This window comes from Coloeus monedula (assembly GCF_965178545.1).
Source record: "Coloeus monedula genome assembly, chromosome: 1".
Classification (NCBI taxonomy): domain Eukaryota; kingdom Metazoa; phylum Chordata; class Aves; order Passeriformes; family Corvidae; genus Coloeus; species Coloeus monedula.
Genome location: NC_138781.1, coordinates 8,802,060 through 8,827,418, shown reverse-complemented (window position 1 = coordinate 8,827,418; position 25,359 = coordinate 8,802,060). Strand labels below are relative to the sequence as shown.

General features: G+C 39.5%; 1 protein-coding gene across 1 annotated transcript in view; it reads left to right on the top strand.

The window, feature by feature from the left end:
- Positions 1 to 25,359, top strand: part of PTPRN2 (protein tyrosine phosphatase receptor type N2) — a gene marked incomplete at both ends in the record, with an annotated part of 647,832 nt that overhangs the window by 547,142 nt on the left and 75,331 nt on the right. The window contains one exon of the mRNA XM_082298956.1: positions 19,665 to 19,859. Coding sequence (XP_082155082.1) covers positions 19,665 to 19,859 — 195 coding nt within the window. The remainder of the gene's footprint in view (positions 1 to 19,664; positions 19,860 to 25,359) is intronic.

The window sequence follows — 25,359 nt, the reverse complement described above, 5'->3', positions numbered from 1 at the left end:
GCATCCCTGTCTGTTGTGCACCCATAGGGCCTTGCTAATGGCACTTTCCTGTCAAGTTTTATTTTACTTTCTTGTTCTGCTTAGGATCAGACATTCTGGCCTTTCTGTATCCTGGAGCTGAGATAGATTCAAATTGGCAGCTGAGAGTCATATGGGAATAAACTCATATTTCCTGATAAAGTTTGGGTCTGTCTGTACCTCTTATATGTTAAAGATGTAATGTATTAAGTATATCTCCACAGGCTGGGTCTAGAGAGAATTAAGAACAGAATAATAAATAAGAATGTTTCTGTAACAATCAGTATCTTCAGGAATGGTTTTGGTTTTCACTTTAGAAGTAATGTTTACTTTTTAAAAAATCATTAAATTACATCTTTGCATTTAATGACTTCCAAAGCAAGGCAGAGTAGATAAAAAAATGGAGTGTTCTCTGGGATAAAGTGTGAACGAAACAGCAGTTTATCAGTTTTGTTGGCCAGTGAGAGTGTGGCCATAAATGTTTTTCTTTGATTTTAATAGGTAAGTTGCTGTTGGCTTATTTAAAATGAAGAAGCAATAGGTAGGCTTTTCTCCCATTAATTGTGAATATAAGAATTCTTAATTTTTTTAAAAAAAGCCCTCCAGGTTCCAAAACCACACTTGAAACTGAATTTGTGATAATTAACAGGACAATCTTCCTACTGACAGCTCTAATTAATAGTATCTGTAATTAAAATCGTGCCCTTCCAGCAGGAAAATTGTTTGAATTTCTTGGAGTGACCTTTTTTGCCATTTCTCCTGGGAGTGTCGTGGTTGATATTGATTTTATAATGAGCTCAGTTTGTTTAATAAGAATCTGTAATCCAGACACCAAATGAAATATGTGCTTCATTTTTTCTTCACAGATTTATATATATTTTTAAATCTTCATATTTAGATCTGAGAGTGACATTTTCTGTTTAAAAACAACAACAATGCTTCGAGGTTGCTGCTCAGTTTTTCAATAGCAAGACTGTATTAATATTCTTTGTTCCTGACCTCTGGGCCCAGTCCTAACCATCTGACTTCTTAAACATTTCCATTGGGTTTTCAGGGGAACTGTAGTCATGAGTGGGAGGAAAAATGTTTTTCCTTAAATACAAAGGTTTCTAAGAGCTTGGCTCTCCTCCATGGAAGTACATGGGAATTCTGCCATTTGTTTCAATGGCAGCAGTAGGAAGCCCTGGTATAGGCAGACTAAATGCTCAGGCAGTTTTGATGCTTCTAAGTAGCATTTTATCAAAATGAATTACTGAGTCTGGATCTGTATATAATAAACTATTCACATGGATTTGAAGAGAAATAGGATTGAGCCCTATTGGCATTGTCGGAATCACTTTACGTAGAGCTGTGTTAAATGTAATGGATATCTGGTGTGATGCATGTTTTGGATAACATCAATTAGGTCTCAGAAAGGCATCCACTATCTTTTTCCTTATCTTCTCCGATACTTGTAGGAGAATAATGTAACCTGTATGGGGGAAGGAAAGAAGCAGGCAGCTTTCAAAATTGTACCTACTTGGTTCTCTTCTGTTATATGTTTCCCAAGTAGCTACTCAGTTAACTCAATGTTTTTTAAAAATATGAAATATTTCAGGGACTGCTGCCACTAGGCTTTAGAGCATGGTACTCCCATGTGTTGCTGCTTACAGCAGACGTGACAATTCAGATTTTTTTTTTATTTGAAGGGGGAGAAATTGGTCAGTATAAAAAGGCCTGGTGGCCCAATGTGATTCAGAGAGAACACTGAAATATCACTTCGATTCACATGCTTCTCAAAATGTCAGTGGTTTATATCTTCACATAAACAAGACTGACCTAAATCTTCAGCATTTAGCAGAAGCGTTTTTCATCGTAACCCAGTTTGGCCAGGAGAGTTCATTCAGGGTTTTACTCCTTCCTTACTCATCCTGTGAACTTTGGAGAGTTTTTTCCCATGGCTGTTTTTGGGGGGGGTTGAGGGGTTTTTTCTTCTCCTTCTGGTTTGTGCAGTGAAATGCCAGCTTGAGAAGGGGAAAACAGACAAGCCAGATTATCAGGGGAATAGCAGGTTGGCTGCTAAGTCTCCCCCCATACTGGAGGCGTAGCACTTGTCATGCAACATCACCCTTCCTCAGGCACGAGCACTCCTTACACTTAGCTACTAACACAAGTGTTTCTTGTGTAACTGCATGAAGAAGGGACCTGTCTTAGGCAGGACAACCAGTGCTGTATAAAAGTTGAAGCAGGCAGTTTAAATCACTGCAGTGGTCCTGATAAGCTTCCAAACCTGGTTCTTCAGGTGTTGGGTAAGGCAAGCAGCTGGCCCTCGAAGTGTTGAAGTAGGGTGTGGGAAACCTACTGAAATACTAAGTAACAGGAGGAAGGATAGATACACAATTGCAAGTTCATTTATCTTTGAGGCACTAAACAACAAAATTACAGGGTCGTTTAATTAGACAGTAACTGAGGAGCTTTTCAAAATTAATAGAAAAAATGTGTCTCGTAAAATGTTACATTCTATACATAAAGGCGGACAGTTTTTGTGTGCCTCCCAAACACATCTTCTGTCCTTTCAAACCACACGTGTAATGATTAGATAAGTCAGCGTTAGCATTCAGGGATGACTAAAAGGAGGCTCTTGGTGCCTCTGCGGAGCCCCCGCGCATGCGCGCACCTGTACCCCTGTTTTTAATTGTTGCTGGCGTTGCTTTGATCTTCTTTGAAAAGCAAGTTTAGCATTCTGTGAGCCCACTCTCTGGTCCAGGAGATTAGGGCAGAAGCTATTTAGGAATTTTCAGCAGACACTCTTTGATTTATTTCACAACACTGAGCAGATTTTCTTCATGCACTTTGAAGACTTTAGAACATAACCCAGAGAAAAGCGGGCATTCAGGCATCAGGAGCGGGTGGCAAACAGGGCCACTAAGTGCACATCTTACTTGTCACCGCTCCCATTAGCGAGCAATTTATTAATGTAATGAGTGTGTGTTAGTGACTGCTACTATTTAGGGATGCTCTGTTTGATTCAGGGTGATATATTTGTGAGTCAAGCTGAACTCTGGCTTTTGACCCCTGTGTGGGGTACGCTGGGGTGTGCCTGTTAAATCATCAGCATATTTTATACTTTGCATTGCAGAACTTTCCTATGAGCACAGTCTTCTGCATCACTGATAATGCTCGGCAAAACGTTGTCCATAATGGAATTCAAAGGCAAAAGTTAAAATGCTCTGAAGCTGGCTTCAGCAAACTTGCCTTTTAATATTTTATGTCAATAGCATTCTTTTTAATTTTCCTTCATCTCAGCCAAAAGAACTTCCTTTAAAAAGCAAGGGGGAAAAGACCAAATAGTTCACAATGAAGTTTCTTCTTAAACTGCCTGAAGTATTCAAGGTTATGTGCAGATGGATTACATCATCAGCTGTTTTAAAAACTTGTCCAAATAACTTGATTTGGCAGGCATATAATGGTAAATTATATGTTAAATTCTACATTATTACATGTATTGTATTATATATAAATTATATATTCCTTTATCAAATACAGTCTTATTAATTACATGATCCTGCTGGATTCAAAGCCCCTAAGAACTTCTCTGTGCTCTTACAGATTTGATCCTGCTGGTATTTTTTATTAGAGATGTTAAGAACACACTATTTGCAACAATTACTATAAATATTTTGCTGCAAATATTTTAAAAGTCTCCAACTGAAAGGATCTGATGGAAACAAACCCTCTACTTAACCATCAGGCATGGTTTGTGTGTTTAAATACAGATAATTCATTACCTCTAATATGGCTTAATATTTTACACTCTAGACTGAATTTCAAAAGCAAACTAGTTATTATAATATTAGACTTTAATTTTATAGTAATTCTGCATATCAACTCCTTAGAAAATGGAATTTTGTGGACTAGGTGAAATGGGGGGGGGTGGGGGAAGGAAAATTTTGCTGTTCTTCTTTATCGAGTTCTCAGTAATATTCCAATTAACATCAGCCTTAGTACCAAGGAAAGCTGGTAAACTGGGGATAATCCGTACCATAAAGTATTACCTTCTATCTTTATAAAATTTAATTTTCAAGGACCCTCCTACACTTAAGCACAAAAGATATCACTGAGGATGAGGTTACTCAGTACATGACTATTTAGTAAACATTTCAGAAGGAATACATTTTGTAAGGATTTTGGATAGATGAAAATTTTGCCTTAAGGCGGAATGCTGTGAAGGGCTTGCTTGTGTTTTCTTCTGGGAAAACAAAGGGCATAATGCATTTTTAATCTTTTCTTTTCCTGTGTCCTTATTTAAAGAGGCAAAAAGAGATCATCTCATGACTAGATAAAGCTACAGAAAAAACTGTAATTGTTTGTGATAAAGCATACTCGGAGTGGTATATGAATTAGAGTTTTTGTTGTCCATTTAAGTCTGCTTACTGTGTATTATGTGAACAATTTTGTCTCTCTTTGATTAGCATTTTGTCTTAGAATAAATTCTCAGGAACCTGCAGATACTTTTTACGAACAGTTGTTATATAAACCACTGTCCTTTAAGGTGAGATAGTTTTCACAGTGTACAAAATGTGTGTGACTACACAGAATTCACAGTAGTCACACATAGCAATTCTGGGAGAGGAGAAAGGGGGAGTGTTTCAAGGTGGTTAGAAGAAGAGTTTACCTCATGTTTAAACACTTACCTTTAAGTCAGACAGTGGATGGCCAAAGCAGAATGAGGCAAAAAGGGTGTGTACAAATCTGGATTTAAGTCAATTTTTTATCTGATTAGAGCTATCCACTATTCCTGTGGGGCAGTGGACTCTTTTTCCCTAACCTTGCTTCCTGTGGTAGGCATAAAATTGAGTTAAATGGTAGCAGTGTTCAAAATAGCATTCCAAAATACTGTATGAATTTATAAATCAGCAGAAATTTATCAAACTTGCTTGGTCAGCAAATAAATAGGGGTGTATTTGCTAACACAGCATTTAAAATTAACTTCAAAATCCTGTTCAATGAGAAATGCCCATTTTAAGTGCTGGAGCTTGATGGCAGAGATTTCAGAGGGCGCTTCTGGAAGTCTTTATTTGAGCTTGTGGTGTGTGTCTCCGGAAGCAGGGCTTTCCTGTCACCTCCTGTCCCTCCTCTGGCCCTTTGCTCCAGCACACATGGCCTGGCCCAGGGGCAGCCCTGGGGGAACCATGCAGGGCATGGGAGAGGGACTTACTTGGCTTATTACTGATGGCTCTCCTCCAGCCTTCTCCTACCTACATGATCTATCAGCTTCTGTGAATTACTTGGTGTTGGAGAAATGGACTAGCCCTTACCAGAGAAGGTTTAACCTTCACAGCCGAGATCCTGGGCTGCTGCTGCAGTGGCAGTGCAGCAACACTTAGGAGTAAAATACGCTTTACATTAGAGTGGGCAGGTGAGAAAAAGGTTTTTTGTAGGTGTGGAAGGAAAATGAGCATACCTGCAAGTCTTGGAGTGCTTGGATGAGAAGGTGCCATGTGGGTCTAGATTTTCATTAAAAAACCATCTTTTTCAAGTAGTTGTCTGTTTTTCTGCATAGGACTAGTGCAAAGCAGCAGAGAGAAAAGGTGATGTTGACCCTCCCCTCTTAGCCAACTTTGTTTGTTTTTCAAGAGTACGGTGTTTGAGCTTGATGTCTTGTGAAACAAGGACAAACATGCCCCAAGCATCTTGCAGTATAATTTTGGTGTATTTAGGATGTAAGAAAATGCTAAGTAAAAATAGTAGGAGGTAAAATTAAGTTAGTGACTCATTTTTAATTACTGGGGAATCCAGAGTCCTTACCCAAACAGGCATTTCTCAGAAAATGTGCTAGAGGTACTCTGGACTTGCAGGCTGCATCTCGCCTGGTAAATTAAACCGTTAAATAGTTCAAATGGTCCTGGCACCATTTCAGGTCAGGCCACCCAGCTTTCTCACAGTTTCTTAGCAAAGTTAACACAGGCAAAGAAAAAGAAATAAATTCACTCAACAGCCAGTTTTATTAATAATTTGGCTGTAGCCACCTGGTTTTACAGGGTGAGAATTCCTATTGCTTTATCTGCCCTAACTCCCTGTCCTGGACCACCAAGGTCCGGGCTCCTGCTCCCGAGGATCCGGCTCCCAAGCACTCTGCTCCCGCTTCAGAGCTCCTTTCACCCATCCCTGCGGTGCCACAGGCTGTTTGCCAGCTGAGCATGGGCTGGTTCTGGATAAGTACAATGGATTGTCTCCCCCTGGTAAATTGATTATGTCCCAGTGCCTGTACATTATAAAGAAGCCAAAGATAACCACAGCCTTGCCTAATGGGCTGGAGAGTATTTGATTTGCAGTCCCAGGCCATACATCATCTCAAGTGTCCCGATTTCTTTCTGGAATAACTATACTGTCTTCTGTGGCTGCTTTTTTCCCATGTAATGTAGAGGATAATCAGGCCTGTCTTTCCTACACACTTCTACCCTTTTTTCTGTTTAGGATTTTCCTTTTTCTTTTGCAGCAACTCTGTTATCATGTTTCAGATTTGACACATTCTTCTATTGTATATTCTCTGAGTGCTCAGCAGCTAACACTGCAATCTGCCTTGCTGATCCTTTCATACTCCTCCAGACTGCTGCACTAGAAGAAAAAAAATACATTTTTTTAAAGTTTTTAACTGGAAAGTTTTGTTGTTTTGTTGGTTTTTTTTTCCAGGATAACTCTTATTCCAGGGCCTCTGAAAGGGAGTAGAAATAATTTTGTGTACATAAAGAACTGTGGTAGATGATGTTTGTCAGTTCTTGTAGGACCATTTTGCCTGTGAGCAGAAACAGTTTGCAGTTTATTCTCTGAAGTCTGTAAGGTATATAAAAACATTCTTCTACTGCTTTCTGTCCTCCTGCACACCAGTCTCCCATAGTGGGCTGTCAAAGGGAAGAGGAACAGGGAATGCTGTGTCTCTTCCTTTCTCCTTCTCCGCGCGTGCAGGGAGGCCGTGCTGTGCTTGGCTGTACAGGTGGAACAGCTCTGTGTCCTGCCCAAACCAGCAAGATTTTACCTCCAAGGGTCTTTGTCCTTCCTGCACTGTGTGTTTGTGCTTCACCTTTGGGAAGGGTTTGAGGCTGACCACAGCCACCTAAGGTTTTACCCTGGCAAACCCATACGGACCTGGCTGCTTTGGGGGACAGATGAACAGAAGTGAGTCTTAAATCCTCAACTTTCCTCTGCCTAAAGCCCTCTAGGGACTCTTGTAGGGATGTTGCCAAGTGGAATATTCAGAGGAGACTCTGATATTTTTGCTTGTTTTATTGTGGTATAAGCTATAAGACAAGTTTGGGTAGAGCAGGCTGGAGCTCTCCTGGGACCGTGCTGCTCAGCTGCTCCAATCTTCCTAAAGGCACAAGTGAGAGATGCCATCCTGAACGGCCTCATGGGTGTGTGTGTGACACGTGAGGGCAGGAAGAGCCATGGAAGGTCTCTATGCTGAACTACAACGAGTTAGACATTGAGGATGTGATTTGTGTTGGCTGGACAAGAGGCCCAATTTAATTTCTCTCAACAGAGAGAAAGCTCTGGCTCCAGGGATGGGGACCTCCAATCTAAGATATTTTCTTTCTCATGTTTCATGCACAACGGAGACCTAAATGCTTTCTAGCAATTAAAGAACAGTAAAAGACAATCTGAGTGATTTAATGCACTCCAGCAAGGCATGATAAAGGACTGAGAGAGCTCACCTGACTTTGTTCTGTGGTTTTTGTTGTGACAGGTTCTAAGCTCTCACAGCATCAGTGTCTGTCGCTGTACTGTAATTCAGCTGGGGCATTCCCACAGCTCTTCCCATTCCAGTTCAGGTTCTCAGCTTTCAGTATGCAAATATGGGTTTCATCACTTGTATTCTTAGCAAACAACCAAACCAGGACTGAAGAAGGGAGACTGTAAAAGGATGTTCCTAAAAGTAAATCCCTCAAAGAAACAAAATTAATTTGGAGTGTGAGAGAGAATAGCTTTTGAATAGGAGAAAATCAAATTTAGTGTAAGTGGCTTATCCAGAGTAGAAAATCCATGAGCTTTTCTCTAGCTTTGTTGGACAGTTTCTGTACTTTTTGCTAAAGACAAATGAGTGATGTTTTATTGATGGTTGTTTGGGATGACTGCTTTCTGAACAAGCACAGATTTTGACCAGGGCAATAGTTTTTTTAAAAGTTTTAATCTTTCATACTGATAAAACCCTGTTGAATTTCAGTGCCGTTTTTATTTTTCTGTTTTCTTGTCTAGCTGACATAATTGCAGTCTTCTTGATGATTCCAGCTTTTTCCTTTTACATAGGACGGCTGTTGTTTTGCAGAACCACGTTCTGGCAGCATCTCAAGAGATCTCAGAAATGGCTGATCTTGCTCTCCAAAGTGAGAACAGATCAAAATTATCCTGATCAAACTCACTTTTGGTATAGGGATTGCATGCTTACCTTGGCTGATTAAAATCACTCATTCTCCCCTCATCAAGTGTTGCCTGACTTGGGGATCCATGCACTCCATGCATGTTGGAAGGCTTGTCCTTGGTCACACTGACAACAACAGAGGTGCCCGGTTTGAAACGGGCTGCAGTAGAGCCCTAAGCACCAACACCACCCATTTTCTGCTACTGCTGGTCTGAACATCCCCCTGATCTTCACAAGTGTATCAGGGAGAATATTCACATGTTGGAGACATACTGATCTTTCCCACTAACTACTAAGAAAAGAATGAGGGAAACATGAAAAGGTAAAATTCACTATGCTGGTGCTTTTCTGACAGCACAGGGAAAAGAAACTTGGATTTTACCTTTTTTCAGCTTCTCAACTGGAGTTCATTCTGGCTTTCTGGGGAAGAAAAATGCCTCGATTGGAGTGAAATGGTGTGATTTGCTGGAAGAGGTTTTGCTGCAGTGGCTCACAGCAGAAGGTGCCAGTGGCTGGCTATTCACATCAGATCGGAGGAGAAATGTGATGGAGTTGACTGTATTTTGGGGAGCAAAACAATGTATACATGTAAATTTATCTTATATAGGGAAATTATGTCATACATCTCCCTCTGTATACACTGTGTGGTAATGATATGTGTAGTAACATGGGAATTTGAGCATGTAAAATCTGTGTATTGCCACCCCCAAGAACAAAATAACTGCAATTCCTAATTAGCCTCAATGCAAAGCACTTGGGTGTGAAGTTAAAACGTACATAAGGATTGCCTAGAAAGCTGTTCCAAATTTCAGCTTCTTTTTGGAGGTCTGGGTCAACCCAATGGGTCTGCAGGCATTGTTAACTAAGAATTTTGTTTGCTTCTTTGGGGGCTTTAGAAGTTAATTAGGTATAAATCAATGCTGGAGGCTTCTGTGAGTGCTGGTCACTCCATTGCCAAAGGGACAACACAGAAATAGAGGGAGCAAGGAAAAGGTGACAAGAATGATTAAGGGCATGGAAAACTCATATGAAGAGAGATTGAAAAGACAGATTATTTCTTCTAAAACAGTAATGAGTGGCAGTATAGAAAAGAAAAAAATATATATATAAATTGAGAAACTGAAGAGAGTGTAAAACTTTTATTCTGTCTTCGACCAAGCACCAGGGCAAAGATTTTCAGCTATATTAAATACATAAAGTAAAAGCCAAATAGAAGAAAAGCTATCAGCAGAATACAGCTGCAACAAGCAACACTTTCTGCAGAATGTTGTTGAGGCACAAGTTGTTAGCAGGAATCTTAAAAACCAAAGGAGCACAGGAGAAAAAATATTCTATGTGATAAAACAGCTAATAATGTTTTAGAAGATGCCTGTAGCTTCATGCCCCAGGTCTTAAAATAATCCAAATATAAAGTGTGCCCATTTTTGGCATGTGCCTACCTTGAATGTGTTCTCTTGTGCTGTTCCCATGGTGCTTCTTGCAGACAAACTGGTGCCTGGTGGAGAGGTCCAAGGGAGAGTAGTGACCCCTGTGCTTGTATGAATTGGGAAAAGAAAATGCAGGAACCTCAGTAATGGCCAGGGAAGTCCTTTTCTTTGAATGCAAACACATGCACTAGCCCCTTGCTGTTGCTGCAGGGGATTTATTGGAACTGGTGCCATGGGGCAGGTCAGGGACAGTGGAGAGGGCTGCAGCTCTCTTCTAGCCAGGAACAGTCAGGGTACAACCCTGATCCAGCTGAGAGCACGGTTGTACAGAAAGACACGGGAGAGCCCAAGAGAAATTGTGCATTTTTGCTGTTGTTGCTGTCTTCTCCAAAATATGAGGTCTCTCTGTATCTCTGACCATCAGTACCAAGTATTAAATCCCTGTTATTTTTTCCTGTATCTCCTATGACACCAATACAGTGAAAGTGTAGAAATATTGACCATTTTTTAATCCTTGAAGGCTTTTTTGGTGTGTGATAGAAAGAATGTCTGTACTCAGAGACTTGAGGAAACTCATACTATTTTTTGCCATAGTTTAGTAGAGTTTCTCTGTATTACCAAAGATTTGGCTCATAATAACCTAGTGTAACTTAGTAGCAACTTTGTTCTTTACAGATCCTTTTTTAACACTTGTTCACTACATTTGCATTCGTTCTTCCTTGCAGAGTTGAAGAGGGATTTTTTTTTTTTTCTAGTGGAGAATGGGTGAAAAGCATTTAATTTAGTTTTCAGATCAGGATGGGGTAATGACTGGCAATTTTGACTGTCATGATAGATAATGTTATAAAAAAAGTTTGTTGCCGATGGCCAGCCTTGATAAATACTTCCTTTATCCTTGCATCACCTCTGGTATATGGCTGCCTTCTATGGAAAAAAAATGTATTTGAGATTTTGGAAGTTTTTAGGACTTCTTTTTGTATTTCTCTGACTGCTTTTAGAAACTCTGTTTCCATGAATGCAGTTACACAGACTTAGGGAGAAGCAATACTAAACTTTGCAATGGGGTAAAATAACATTTTTAGACATAAACTAGTGGGCTGTTTTGTTTCTCTTCAGGCTGGAAGTGCATGCTGAGTCCTGCTGGCTGCTGGGAATTCTTATTTCTAGCAGAAATGATCTCCCATTTTCAGTCCTGCAGGGCAATAAAATAGTGGACTACACAGCCTTAATGTATAGCTTTCCTGAGAAACTACAGCTGTCTTGGGACTGCATTTTTTGCCTACTTTGGGCCCCAAGCAGCTATAAACGCTGGGAGTGAAAAAGGAAACATTTGTGGCAGTTATCTTTAAGAGCACTGGCATCTGCTGGAAGCTGGTCGGGCTTTGGGTAGGTTAGACAAAGTCAAAATACACGATGGATTTTCACGTGGTTCTGCGTGGCCTTTCAGGTTAATTAATTGTTGCTATGGTTTATTTGTAACCCATACTGTGCTGTGTGGCTCTTGCTGTGCTAGTGGTGAATTTTCTGTGCAAATTCATTTTAAGGAGCAGCTGTGCCCTCATGAGCATGTATTGGAGTTAGTTAAGATGAACAAAACATGGAAAAGGTGAAGTTCATTTTACATGTTATTTTTTATCTCTCTGGTTACTCCTTTAAGAAATCTTTCCCTTCCAGCTTCATACTTGCCATATACTCATATACTTGTGAAACATTACATGCAGGCACAGCTGAAATGGGGGAAATGCAATTTAGAAACCAGCATTGGTTGAAACCACTTTTTTTTTTTTGTGGCAGGTAGGTCAATCTGATGTACCCCCACTTCCAGAATTACAGTTGTCTGAACTGTAAGGCCAGTAAAGCTCAGACATTGTCAGGAACACCCTGAGGAAAAAAAAATGGGTGCTTTTACACCAGTAGATCTCAGGTGACTTCAGGTCCACAGTTTGCAGATGTTTCCTATTAGAAACAGACCCCGATTTCCTTGGAATCATCCAGGTAGTCTCTTTAAATCCTTAGGGAAGCCACCATGATGTCATCATGCAGGGAAGATACTCTTTCAAGTCAGTCTAAAGAATCACGCACGACCTTCCTTTGTGTATCCCCTGTTTGTGAAGTCCAGGGTGCTGCAGTCCTGTTTAGTCAGGCATCTGTTTCACAAAAGTCCTCTTTTAGAAATAAAGGCTCTAAACTGTCATATGCAGCTCCAGTCAGCAGTCTTCTGTATTTTTGTACAGGAAAACATTCCCCAGCTGAGTAACCTAAACATGGTCTTCAAATTTCACTGACCCTCTAGAAAGCAGTATTATCCTTTGAAGATACCTGTGCTTTCCTGGCATGGATTGGAGGGCAATATTATCATTATTTCAGAGAAATATCATTAGACCTCTGCTGTCATGTCTTCCTTGGTAATGAGAGCCATGTCAGAGATGTCTGTCTCCTTTAGGAGCTTGTGGACTATTCAGATTACTTCCTCATTGATGAGAGGCTACTGAAAGAATGAAAGTAAAATTATTTTCTCAAGATGTATTGGGTAGACAGCACCTTTGGTTCTGTGCAAGCCAGAAATTTTCATGTCTGCTGAACACCTGGAGGTGTGTACAAGACCATGAGGGCTTCTCGGTTTTTTGTTTGGTAGAATAAGACTGTGTAAATGTTTGAATTTAAAGAGAGGGAATAAAACAAAAAAATTAAAAAAAAAAAAAAGAAGAAGAAGTCATTTTTCCATATAAAGTTAGCCATGTTCTCTTTGCCTCATGGCCTCTACCTTCTTTGTATACATGAGGAAAGGAGAATCATAATTACATGAGTCATCACCAGGAAACACACACAATGCTAAAATAATTGAAATTTTTAATTTCACAGACCACAATCAACGTTGGGGTTTTGTTAGGAGAATGATTCTCAAGCCTGTATTTGGCTGCGATGCTCTCAAAAAGAAACAGCAGCCCTGATTTTTAGATCATTTAAAAATCAACCAAAGCAGTCCCCCCCCGGCCCAAGACTCAGAGTTATATTCAGATATATGGAGTGTGGTACAAGAGGGCAGACAGTGAACTGAACTAGACAGAAGAAGGCTGCACTGACAATCAAAGAACTATATTTTACTTTCTTCTTTTTCTCTTTCTTTTTTTGTTTGTTCCTCCCAAGATCTATCACATAAAAGTCTAGATAAATATGAATTGTCCAGAGTATGGATGTGCAATGATACATTTGATGCTGTGTCTTTCAAAATATTATTCTCAAACATTTTTCCAACATATCCTTTTTTCCCTTTCCTGAAGGGACACCAGTATCAGTAGTTGTCTTTTCTGACAAGGATAGAAAATATACATACAATTATTGCATGTATGTAAACAGCTCTTTTACTCCTGGACGAAAAGTATGCTAAAATTAAGCTAAAGATTGAAAGTATGTTTCAATAACTCAAAAATAAATGTTAATAAAGCTGTAATTATCCCCAAAGCTACAAATACAGTAAATAAGTTAAATTTATAACACCTGCAAGCATATTAAGTATGCAAAAGCAAAACAAAGGCAGCCAAATGACTTTAGCTTCACCCTGTAGTAACACTAAGCAAATTTAGTTAGAGAATAATGATGTTTATAGTCCTGGATTCGTTTGTTAAAAAAAAAAGTTTACCTTATTTTTTCATTTTTTAAATCTCATTGTCTTATGACTGCATCCATTGCAGAACAGTGAAATCCAGGCTGTACATGCAGACCCCAACTCATCCTGTGAATAATGCCTCCTGAGAAGGAAAATGAGACTGCTGTTAAATTAAATGTATTAAAGCTGAGGGGGCACAAAAAAAAAAAAGGCATTTTAAAGGTCTTATTCCTCTATACTTAGCTTATAGATTACATATATTCTTAATCTTCATTATACATTTTGTTAAAAGGTGTAGCCTTAAATAATTTAGAATTGTGTCAGCATTTTTAATTTAAAATTTCTGCAAAATATGTTTGTTTCACGTGTAAAATGAACACAGTGTTCTTGTGATCATGCCTGCTTAAGCAGATTTGTTTCTTGATTGATAGAATATTAGGCAGGTCAGGTTGGAAGGGTTTGGTGTACACTCAGCTATCACTTTTAATAAACAGTAATTTCTTTGTTTAGTGTCTCTGCATTTTCTTAATAATTATTCATAGAAAGGTTTATTCTCTCTTGTATTTCACTAACTCTGAAAATAATTGTGCCATACTTGTTTCTGGACTAACTCAAATGATTTCTATTTTCATTTGCTAAACAAAAAAATTTTTTAATCATGGAAATGTTAGTCCTATTTCCTGGACTTAGTTTTTGGTTTTGTGCGTATTTTGGGATTAGTTACAAAATAGATTATTTTCATTAATATGCAATAATGAAATTATATTTCTTTTCTAAATAAACTGAAAAGTTGACATTTCCCTCAGATCCCAGATCTCCTGTTAGTCAGATCTGAGGTGACAGTGGCTGGGGAAGAAGAACAGCGTTGTAGATATGAAGCTATTTTTGTTTGCTTTGGACTGAACATTTACCATGCACCTGGTACCAGCTAGAGGAGAATGATTCATGTGCCATGGTCACTGGCTGGACCTGGAATACCTGAATATATTGTTTAGAGAATTTGCATTAAGTATGCAGCATCCTCTGGAGGCAGCTTTGAGGTGGAATTGCTCATCATCAACGACTGCAAAGCTGAGGTGAATGTTTGCCATCTCTTAACTGGGATGCTTCAGTCAGGTCTCCTGCCTGTCCTGTGTCACCCTGAGGCTCTCAAATTCCGGTTTTGCAAATAAAGCAAGGGAAAAGATTCAGTATTGCCCATTCAAGCCTCAGTTACATCTAGTTTTAGTTCTGTGGTTGCTTATACTCTTAATCCTTACCAGGACATATACCTCAATATCTCTCTGAAACCAAAACAGTTTTAGTGAACTGTGTGACTTTAATGGATTTTCCAATTTCCTTAGGTGGATTTTCCAGTAGATGGCAGATAAAAATTTCTCTGAGTTATCTTTTGCCATCTTGCCCTCCTGTGACAGCAATGGCTGCTGTGCATCACAGAGCTGTGTGGCAGAAAACACAGCTCCTGTCACTGGCTGGTGGTGTGGCCTAGCATTTCTGCTGGTGAGCAAGTCACATCTCCAAACCAGGCCTGGACAGGTATCTGTGGGCTCCATTTCTGAACAGACTTGATGCCTCCTTATTTCAGAGGAGACATTCTCACCTCTTCAGGTTCAGAGACCCACCTAACAAAACGTGGTGGTAAGACTGGCTCCCAGTTGCTGTCTAGGAGGTACAGCAAGTCTCTTAATGCCCTTCTTTAAATGTGGATAAACTACATTTATGCTGCAGAGTGGTTCATTCACAAGTAGAATGTATGGATTTGAAAATCTATTTGTTGTACCTGAGGAATTAGTTGCACTTCATGCTTCTCTCTGTCTCTGTGTGGACAACCAAATATTAGGGACATTTTAGAACCGCATTTTGAAGAGGTCCGGGGGTTTTCCAAGAATACAGTTTATGGTTTGTTTAAGGTTATCAATTGTGTGTCAAATGAGAAGCTCACTACAGATGATCATGGTGCTGTACTTTGAACTCATTTAACTCAACATTATTTACAGAATATTTATCTTGGTTATGGCAGTTTTTGTCATACAGTGATATTACTTCTCCATTATATACTGCATGTGACCACCACATAAGTTTGATAATAAATGTTGGGAAATAAAAAACAGAGTAAGTGCCTCAGTATGATAGCAATTCCCATGTGATGGGAAATAATGTCATAAACTTCAAATTACCTTTTAAATAAATGTTTATGTCCAACCCATCCATTAGATCATAGCCTGAAGGTCAGGAGGATCATTTCTTCATCTTTCACTGTATGCATTATGGTTGCTTTTTTAGGTGTAAATGATGTTTTTAAATGAAGAATGGCACTCGAAGTATACACAAACAATGGCTAGACATTACTGAGTCGCAGCATGGCAGAAATAGCCCCAGCCACTCTGCTAAATATAGAAATGCAGCAGTAAATTGAATTCATTCTTAGAAAATGTTTTTAATGGCTGAGACAATACAGAGATACAGTTCATGTCATTCTCACAGTATGAAGATTTGACATTTTAGTCAAGTTTGAATTCTAGTTGTGGTTTAGTAAATGGCTGATTTGCAAAGTGCTTGTGAGAGTAAAGATTTTGGAGAGGAAGGCAGGGCATACCTGAGCATGCAGAGAAGTGCACTGCTAACAAATACCGTATTAAGAGGGTCTGAGCCATCTAGGGCTTTGTGCATTTGTGAAGAGATGCCAGCTCAGTAAGTGCCCAGGGATGGTGTGAAATACCCCACACCCTGAGACCCTGCTATTCCCAATGCATTTGTTGGAAGGGTACGTTGATGACCATCTCAAGGCAAAATCACATTTAGGCATTTCCCTGCTTTGAGCTGGGTGTCCCTTGTCCATATGTCCTGGAGGAGCCCATATGGCTCCCCAAAACACCCCATGCATCAAAGCTTTTATATGTGGTGGTCTTAACCATGTTATCCCTGCAGTGCCAGGCTAGAAACTGTGGGAGCTGGAATGGGTAGGCTAACAGAGAGGTGGCTTTGGAGGAGCAGAAGCTGTAGTTGTCCTGAGATCGCTGATGTGTGTGGGGTGGGGCAGGTTCCTCACCCAGGCTGGGCTGGCTGGGAAGGGGGGAAGGAGAAGCTGTCGAGGTCTGTCAGACTAATCTGGAAATAAATTCAAACCAAAAACTTCTGTTTACAGGCAGGGGAAAACCCATTGTCATGGAGATTTAAAACTCCAATCAAGAAATTCAGTGGTGTTTTTGCTTCAGCTATGATTTGACCTTCCTGTTTACATTAAACATTTTTTACAGCAGAATACAGTGACGTGGTTGCTTTGTTTGAGGTATTTGACAGCTACAGCAATTCTGGGAATAATTGTTTTGGTTCTATATATGTCAGGAAAGAAATATGTTAATATTTAGGATCAGTTATATTTTTTTTTGACATATTTAAATTTTTAAATTTGTTGTGTTTCTCAACTTCACCTTCCATGAGGACCATGAACATGTTAAATAATTTTAAAACAACATTTCTTAGTAACATATTAAATCCTTCATGTTGAAAAAGATTTTTTTGATTAGAGACTAATCTATTCCAGAACCAGTTGTCTATAATATTGTTTCTTTTGTCATTATAATTCATGTAAAAATGGTACAATAATTTCTTAGAGATCACTTGATCTCAATTCTTTTTTGTTAGCAGAGGTCTATAATCCTTTCCACAGCAACCACTTGTAAAAGCAGAGGATTATGACTTGAGGCAGGATATGAACAGCAGGAACAGATCAACTTAAAAACAAAGATCCTGTTTGAGTACAAATGCTATTGTTAGCACAGAGTTGGGGTGAGTCAAGTGGCAGGATGTCTATTAGAATATAATAAATTCATATCACTGCCACATGGCATGCTAGCCAGAAGACACATCCTTCTAGCAGTTATGTGATAGACCTCTTATTTTCATACCTTTACTTATTACAGTTTTGCTTATTCCAATAAACCATTCCCTCTGGGAATGGCTGATATCTAAACATCTGAGCAGCTTTTTGGTTTTCTGTAGATTTATTTTTCTGTCTAAAATGTTTCTGCTCTGCTATACTTTTCCCAAAATCTGCTAAAAGCAGGGATTTGAAATTACACTACTGCAAGGTCATTCTGAGGTTAGTAATAGTCATTGTGGACTATTGCTATCTTTTCTTAAGAAGTGTGTGATCCTCCAGAGAAAACGAGAAAAAGACGTTTTTTCTTTGTCCCTATATTTAAAAATAAGAGATACGATGACGTTTTTTCCTTTTTTAAAAAGTCCTGGGTTTAATTCTGATAGTTCAACTGACCTATCTAACACCAATATATGTGACTCAATTCAACATATTTTTGAAGTTTAATTTATTTTTCTAGTGTTTTTCATGTTAAGGTTAGTAGGAAGCTACAAAGGTACCAAGTGACAGAATACATACTACTCAAGTGTAGAAAACCCCTATTTTTGGTAAAAATTAGAAAAATTCTTTCATGGCATAGAGAAATTAATATACAAAACGCAGTGATGGAGTCAGGTAGCAGTTTCACTTGGGACAGTCTTCTGTACAGTTGTTCCAACAACTGACGTCACGTACAAGTAGTAATCTCTCCTTCTCAAGATTCTATTGACTGTATTTTTGTAATAGACAGTGAAATAGATCCTGTTTATAAATGATATTAATTTCATCTCAGTATATCTTAATTTGTACTTGCATGCATGCGTATATATATATTATATATATATACGTATACACACACTGTATTAAACACCACCAGATAGTAAAACCACATAAGCATCTCTAATGGCAAGTAAGACAGAAGTTTTGGTAGAAAAGAATATTTGGAGGGGCCTTTAATCATTGTCATGTGGTGACAAGAGGAGACTCAATATAATGGTTTCAGGGAGTTTGTTTGAATGCTTGCTGTTGCATGGATTAGGATCCATCTTCAGTGTCCTAAAGTTTGCAAGCTTCAAAAAAGCCCCAGACATAGTCTTAAGTTATATTTCCAGCTCCTGTCTGAAAAGGAGATTGTATTATTTTATTGCAGTTGATAAATAATGGTTTTCAGATCACCCTAATGATGGCACTTGGGCTGCAACTAAATTATCAATGAACAAGAAAACAGAAGCCATGGCATTTCAATGGTATGAATTCTTCAGCCTGTATTATTTTGTTAGCCTGAGGCAAGAGACTGTGCTCTTAGTACTCGTCTGTGCAGAATGAGTAATCTGAGACAAATGTGTACCCACGCCGCGTGTGCAATATGGCCACATCCTATAGGCTCACTGGTCTCACTGCGTGACATAGGCAGCCAAGTATCGCTCATGGACAATAGTCATATGTTAAAAAATGATAATTTCATCACAATGTCTGTGATCTCACCACCACAGCTGATTCTACCAGCATTACAACACGACAATGTAACCGTGGGTCTGCTCATCCTGTTAGAATCAGAATTTTATACTATCAGGAGTTGGTTTTACCAGCAGGATTTTCTGTTACCTAACCAGAATTCTGTATTTTTGCACGAATTCTATGCATGAGAGCAACTGAAAATACATATTCCCAGTGATATCTATTTTGGTGTTTCAACATGACTTGCATTAGTGTGTGTGATAGCTTGAATTTTCTTTCTTCGCCAAAGCTGCTTAAACAATACAATGACAGATTTCTGCTTTTATTCTTCGTTAATGTCATTCTTCATCCTCTCTGCCCCACATCAGGGAGGAAGTGTTGCGAGTTTGCTATTTTAATGAAGAGAAATGAGGCATCTATCAACTAGGATTTACACTGGAGAGCACATCAATTCAGTTGCCTTGAGCTTGCTGAGTTTGCATATCCAGGGCCAAGCAGTGCTCTCAATTACTCCCGTGCAACCCCATTAACTTCGAGAGGTTGTGTGGTTCAAAAGTGGCTTTGCAGAACATGGGGCAATATTAGGGGGAGAAAAAAAATATATATCTGTTAGAGGAGTCAAGCTTCAAAATATGATTTTTGGTTATCTATATGGAGATGTGTGTGCAGTCATAATTGCACTTTTGAAAGGTTAGGGTAGTCGTCGTGTAGTAATTTCATTGAGCATCTCTTTGTAGCTTTGCTTCACAGAACAGACAGCCGCCCAAAAATTACTGCAGTGAGGGGGAAAACACTTCCAGGCCTGGAAACATACTGTAAATCATATGTCTTTAGTAGGCTCTCTCCTGTAATTACTCTTAACCGTAGGTTGTTTCCTCCTCTCTCTCTCTCTCTCTCTAGGAGCTATGCCGCCAGCGCATGGCAGTGAAAACCTCTGATCGCCCGGAGCCCCTGCACTCTTCCCGAATAAACAGCGTTTCCTCCCAGTTCAGCGATGGGCCCATCCCCAGCCCCTCAGCCCGCAGCAGCACATCGTCCTGGTGTGAGGAGCCGGTCCAGTCCAACATGGACATCTCCACCGGTCACATGATCCTGGTAAGGCACTTTTGTCTTCATGGCATGAGAAATGGCGTCAGAATTTAGGCACCCGTGCAGCCTTTGGAAAGAGCTTTTAAAGACAAGGATGTTTTTCACAGGTAGGAAATATTCCTGAGCTTCACTGGTAATCTTAACTGTGTGTAATTAAAACTAAAGGGATTTTTATCTCCATTTCTTTCTCATTGTATCTTTTTTTTCTTCTCTGGGGAACATTCTTTTATCTTGGACATACGCGTGCCAGCTTTGAAAAAGATAAGCCCTGTGGTGTCCTCTTGTCCTATCAATTTATGTTTACCTCAGCTTGGACAACTGAAGAAAGCTGCCAAATTTCTGATCAGCTCACTGCTTTTTCTCTTGTGTCTTCAGTGTGTGGAGGCATGTGAGCAGAGAAGGCAACAGAAGACTAGTGATATGGAGCAATTTGTTTCTGTCAGCCTTAGGAAAGGAATCTGACTTTTGAGCCTTGCCTGGATTATTTTTTTTTGGTCCTTGGATGAATTTCTTCCAAGCTGGATTTCTCCTGTTTGAAATAATCCAAATATATTCTGCTGATGGAGTCTATGTGGGAAAACTTGGGTTTCTTCCACAGTTTGAAACCAGTATCAGTGTAGAGGATGGACACATGAAGAGGTTTTGGGTGTAAGAGTCAGAGTCCAGTGGCTGGGACTGCTGGAGCTTGTTTCTGTCCTGCTGGGAGAGCTGTAGAGTAATCCTTCATTTCTTGTGCCTTATTTTCATCCTTCTTTAAATATTTACTGTCTTTCTAGAGTACATTGACATTAGCTGAGTAGAAGTTAGGTGATGGTGAAGAAGTTCACCTAAAATTGTGTTATTTTGCTTTATATATTTGACTTCTGCTTTTACCTAAAGTAAGCACCTTTTCCAGTTGATTGTTTGCCATGCTTTTGGGAACTTGTCTCCATCATGTCATAGTTTTGGGCCGTAATTGTTTGACTTCTTTCTTTTTCTGGACTTATATTTGAAAGTACTGTCTTCTGAGGTATTTTTCAAGTTCTTACAAGCCAACCTCACATCATGGAGAAAGGAATGAAGGCAGGCAAAACCCAAAGACCTAATTTGACCTCAGCCAGATTACTGACCTTCTTCAGCCTTGATCGAGTCAGCTATAAAACTGAGCAAAAGCAGGGCAGGATTTTAAACCAGATGCTTCCTCAGAGTGTATCATCCTGAGTAAATACATCTCTGCCATCCCCCTCCCAAAAGTAATTAATTGATTATTGTGTTAATATCTAGTAGACAAGTACAGTTTGGAAGGGTTGCTCCCACGACAAAATCATTTGTTACAGTTTTGACTGCTCCACTTTTGCCTGACCATAATTAAAATTCACTTGATTTCCTTTCATAGTTAAGCAAAATACTTGAGGCGGGGAGGAAGGGGGGAGACCTCCAAACATCTCCAGTTGCCCAACCTCAAAATAAGTACAAGTTCTTAGACAAGGTTCAAAAAGTTCTGAGGCAATATATTCATATGGAAATAAGAGCAAAATTTCCCATGTCGATGGAAATATGCATTTAACATTTGCAAACAGTTTCAACTACTTCAAATTGAGCAAAATTGTTTTCAGTGACATTATTGGGAAACATAAAAAAATAATCTCAAAATCATGCTTAAAGGAGAGAAAGTTGCATATGGGAACCACTTATTCTGGCTCTGCAAATTTCTGCAAAATTGCCGGAAAGAATTGTCTTCATATGGCAATAAATAAACTTTAAAAAATAGTCAGGTTGGTCAAGATCACTATTTCGGTGTTCAGTGTTCATAATTCAGTCAGTCCTGTTTAACTCTGGATGAACTCATACATGTGTTAACTATCTAACAGCAGATGTTGTATCTTGGATAGTAAGGGTTCAAAGACGGGTGAAGAAATGCTGTAGTGTTTTGAGAGTGTAAACCACACAGAGAGAGTAAAAACAGCTAATTTGTTGAGTCTAACCTGAACAAACAAAAATCAGTGATTCAGGGGAGTCTGCCTATGTGCTGCAGCATACAGGATGGGGAAAAATTGTTCTTAATGGACTCAGATGATACAATTAGGAAGAAAATATGTGTTAGTATCGAAAGGATGCATTTAGCTTTGCTATCAGGGCAAGCCTAATAGGAGGGTCAGGCAGGCAGTGGGATGTTTACTTAAGGAAGTAGTTAAACCATAAATACAAGATTTGCCGAAGGCGAAGCTGGGTTAGGTTTACATAGAAGGATCAGCATCTCTCAGCTACAGCACAGAAGCAGATGATTGGACTTGATCATAAATGCTCATGTTTTGTGTCACTGTGGGTCACAATGAAACTGGAGAGCTGACCCAGTTCATGTTCTGCTCAAAAATAAATGCACATATCTGTAATACCTTATTTACCTGAATTTCTCTCCTTCTGGGGATGATGTGGCTTGTTGGACCTTAGCAACAGAAGCAGCTCACCAGAGGTGAACTCTTCCTCCCTTTGCCTTGCAGATACAAGTGGAGGGGAGTGAGGGGCCACTTCACAACTTTTATACCATTCAACACAAAACATTTCTCAGTTCTTCTCATTTCCCGCTGCCACCATCCTTTTGCCTTTTAAATTTTGTACATATTTGCTTTGAAAAATATCTCAGTGCCTAAAAAAGCAATGAGAAATATTAGCAAGGGGCCTAGTAAGAATGCAAATACTCTCTGCTTCACAGGGTAAGTGCACTTACAGGTTTGTAAATGTGTTTTTGAGTTCTACCATTTGCAGCGAAGGGGTAGTTAGCTGAGCTAAGGCTCCTCAGTCCTTATTGCTCATAGGTGCCAGGATCTCCCTAGAGAAAATAAAACAATTGATTACTGTGTAAAGTGGCAGCAGGAAATAATTAATTTTGATTCATAAACAGAAAAAAACTTTAATGAAAATAGCTTAGAAGTGTGTGACTGCTGAATGACTCTGTGTAATCGTATTCAGAGGTACCATTGGCCAGAAATATTTCTGTAAAGCTGTTTCATTTGCTGGAAAATGCTATCAGTCATACCTGCAGTCATATCTAAGTCACCTCAGCTTAGGGTTTGTTGGATCTTGGGTTGGCCACAGGTACTGTTCTCTTGGAGGGCTTGCCACTTTTTGTTAGCCCATTGTTTATAGTGCTCGAGGTATGGAGAAACCAGGACTCTTTCAAGCCCTGTGGCTGTGGGGCAGTCTACTCACTTAGACTGAAACCAGCCTCCAAAAGGAAAAATCCTGCATTTCTGCCACTTCCCTGTGCAGCAAAGGCAATGCCTCTGCACTGCTGACAGCACTGTGAGGTGGTTTGAGCTGTTGGCAGGAGGAAGCAGGGAGGGCTCAGGAGGCCCAGAAGGACAGCGATAACAACATTCAGAGATTTTTTTTTTTCCTTTTCACTGTCGTTTTCATCACATTTCTAACAGGAGAGTGGCGCATATGGCGCATTTTGCTTCTGTCTTTCTAAAAAATCCAAGCACTTTGGAAAGTGTAATCAGAGGAGCATGTTTAATGCCGTCATGGTTGTGGCACTGACTGGCTGGCTTCAGCATGAGCAACAACTGAGGATGTGTGCCCTCATTTCAGTCACCACTGGTTTTGCAAGAAAACGTTTTTCGGAAGGTCACAACAAGGATAGGAACTTAGAACTAAATTTCTACCCACTTTATTCTCATGTGTACATCTATATTTCAGCTTACAAGAGTTCTAATAAAGGGCAACAATTCCATTTGCAGTCCAGCAAGAAAACCAGAAGGGGTTTAAAAGTGATCAGGAGAGATTTAGGCTCCCTAACTTGGGTTCAATATTTTAGGCACTTAATGAAGTGTTGGTGTTGACTTTAGTCCATAAATTCCCCTTCTAGTTGATGAAGTGAGTGGGTGGCTATGAAGGTCTCCAGAGAATCAGGCAGAGAGTGGATTTCTCTTGAGACACCTCCTTTGTGCCTGTACAATCCAGTTGATATTTGCAGCTTATACGAAGAAGTCTCTTTCGTTTGTACTGTAGCACAAGTTCAGCACCAAGGTGGATTGGATTCTACATCTGCTTCATGTATTACCATGCTTTTTTGGTTAAAATAATTATAATTTTTTAATGAGGTTTTAAATCAAGAACAGTACTGCAAGAAGGGAATGTATGCTCCTGATGATAACAGTATGAGATTGTTATCTGAATACCATATAAGAGAGGAAATTTGCAGTAGCATAAGTGATTTTCTGTGTTTTGCAGGTTTTTTCCTTGTAAAGACAGACGTGCAAAATTTGGAGCATTATACATAAATTAGAATTTTGGAAAGTGAATTTACAAAAGATCTTTTTCAGTATTTTTTCTCCCTGAGTGAGGGTATGAAACTGCTTTATGTATTGGAAATAATAATAATCTGTGATTGTTTGTGATGATGTACTTTTCAGAAGGAGAAGAAAGTTTCACACCTGGGCTGAATGAGTGGGAACAAATGACCTAGAGCCTGAAATCTAGGGCCTTTTATCTAGGAGATATAAGTCTGCTTAATCTTTATTTAGGAGATATAAGTCTGCTTGTCTCTGGCAATATGCCTATAAAACCAGAAGGACGTTCACCACAGAGGAGTAAAGGATGGCCCCCTGTGAGAACTTGCTGTCAAAGTTCTGGGACAGGTTGTGTCCCAGAAGGTGACACAACCTCAGCTGGGGACATGGGGTGGGTGCCTGGTGCTGCCAAACCCAGCAAACCCCAGGTGCTGAATTTTGCATCCACTTCAGTTTTGATACTGAATCACTGGCAGGATTGCTGTAGGACTGGGAAGGGTAACAAGGAGGGAATAGTTTCCAAGATAGAACCTGTGGGGTTTTGATAACATTGATATCCTGTACTCTCTGAATAGTAACTTTTTGATGGTTTCTAAGCAATTTACCCTCACTCTCATTTTTTAAAATGAACTCTTTTTAAAATGAGTTCTATAGGATAGCAGCTATAGATTTTCCTTTAATTGAATATGGAAGAGTGTAGAACTGAGTGACTGAAGACACATTTCAACAAGAGAAGGTATTTGCTAGATCCTGTACTACATCTTGCTGAAATTCCTTGATTTTATTCTTAAAGCTGCAATAAAATTGGGAGCAGAAGGCATCTAAACACACTTGTCTAAATAAAGAGAGAAGCTCCAGCATGTAAGGATGAATAGCACTGTGCTAAGAAGCAGGTGTACTTTCCACCTTGACCTTAATCCGTGTACATGCTAAACATTTCCTGAGCAAAGCAGCACGCAGGGCATGAGTGCAGTGCACTGCCTGGGGACCCAGATGCTGCAGAGGTGATTAATGCTGGCAGGGACAAAGGTGAGGAGCGCAGGTATGGAAAACAAGGTCTTTGTCACAATTATTTTTTTGATTATTAAATGGCTCCTAATATTTTTTTCGTTTTCCCACCATCTTCTACCAGCATTAATACCTCTTCATGCATCTCAAGAATATAAATACCCTGTTTAAAAAAAGCTTGTGACTGAGAAAATGAAGAAAAAAATCCTCACATGGGAAGGGAAACA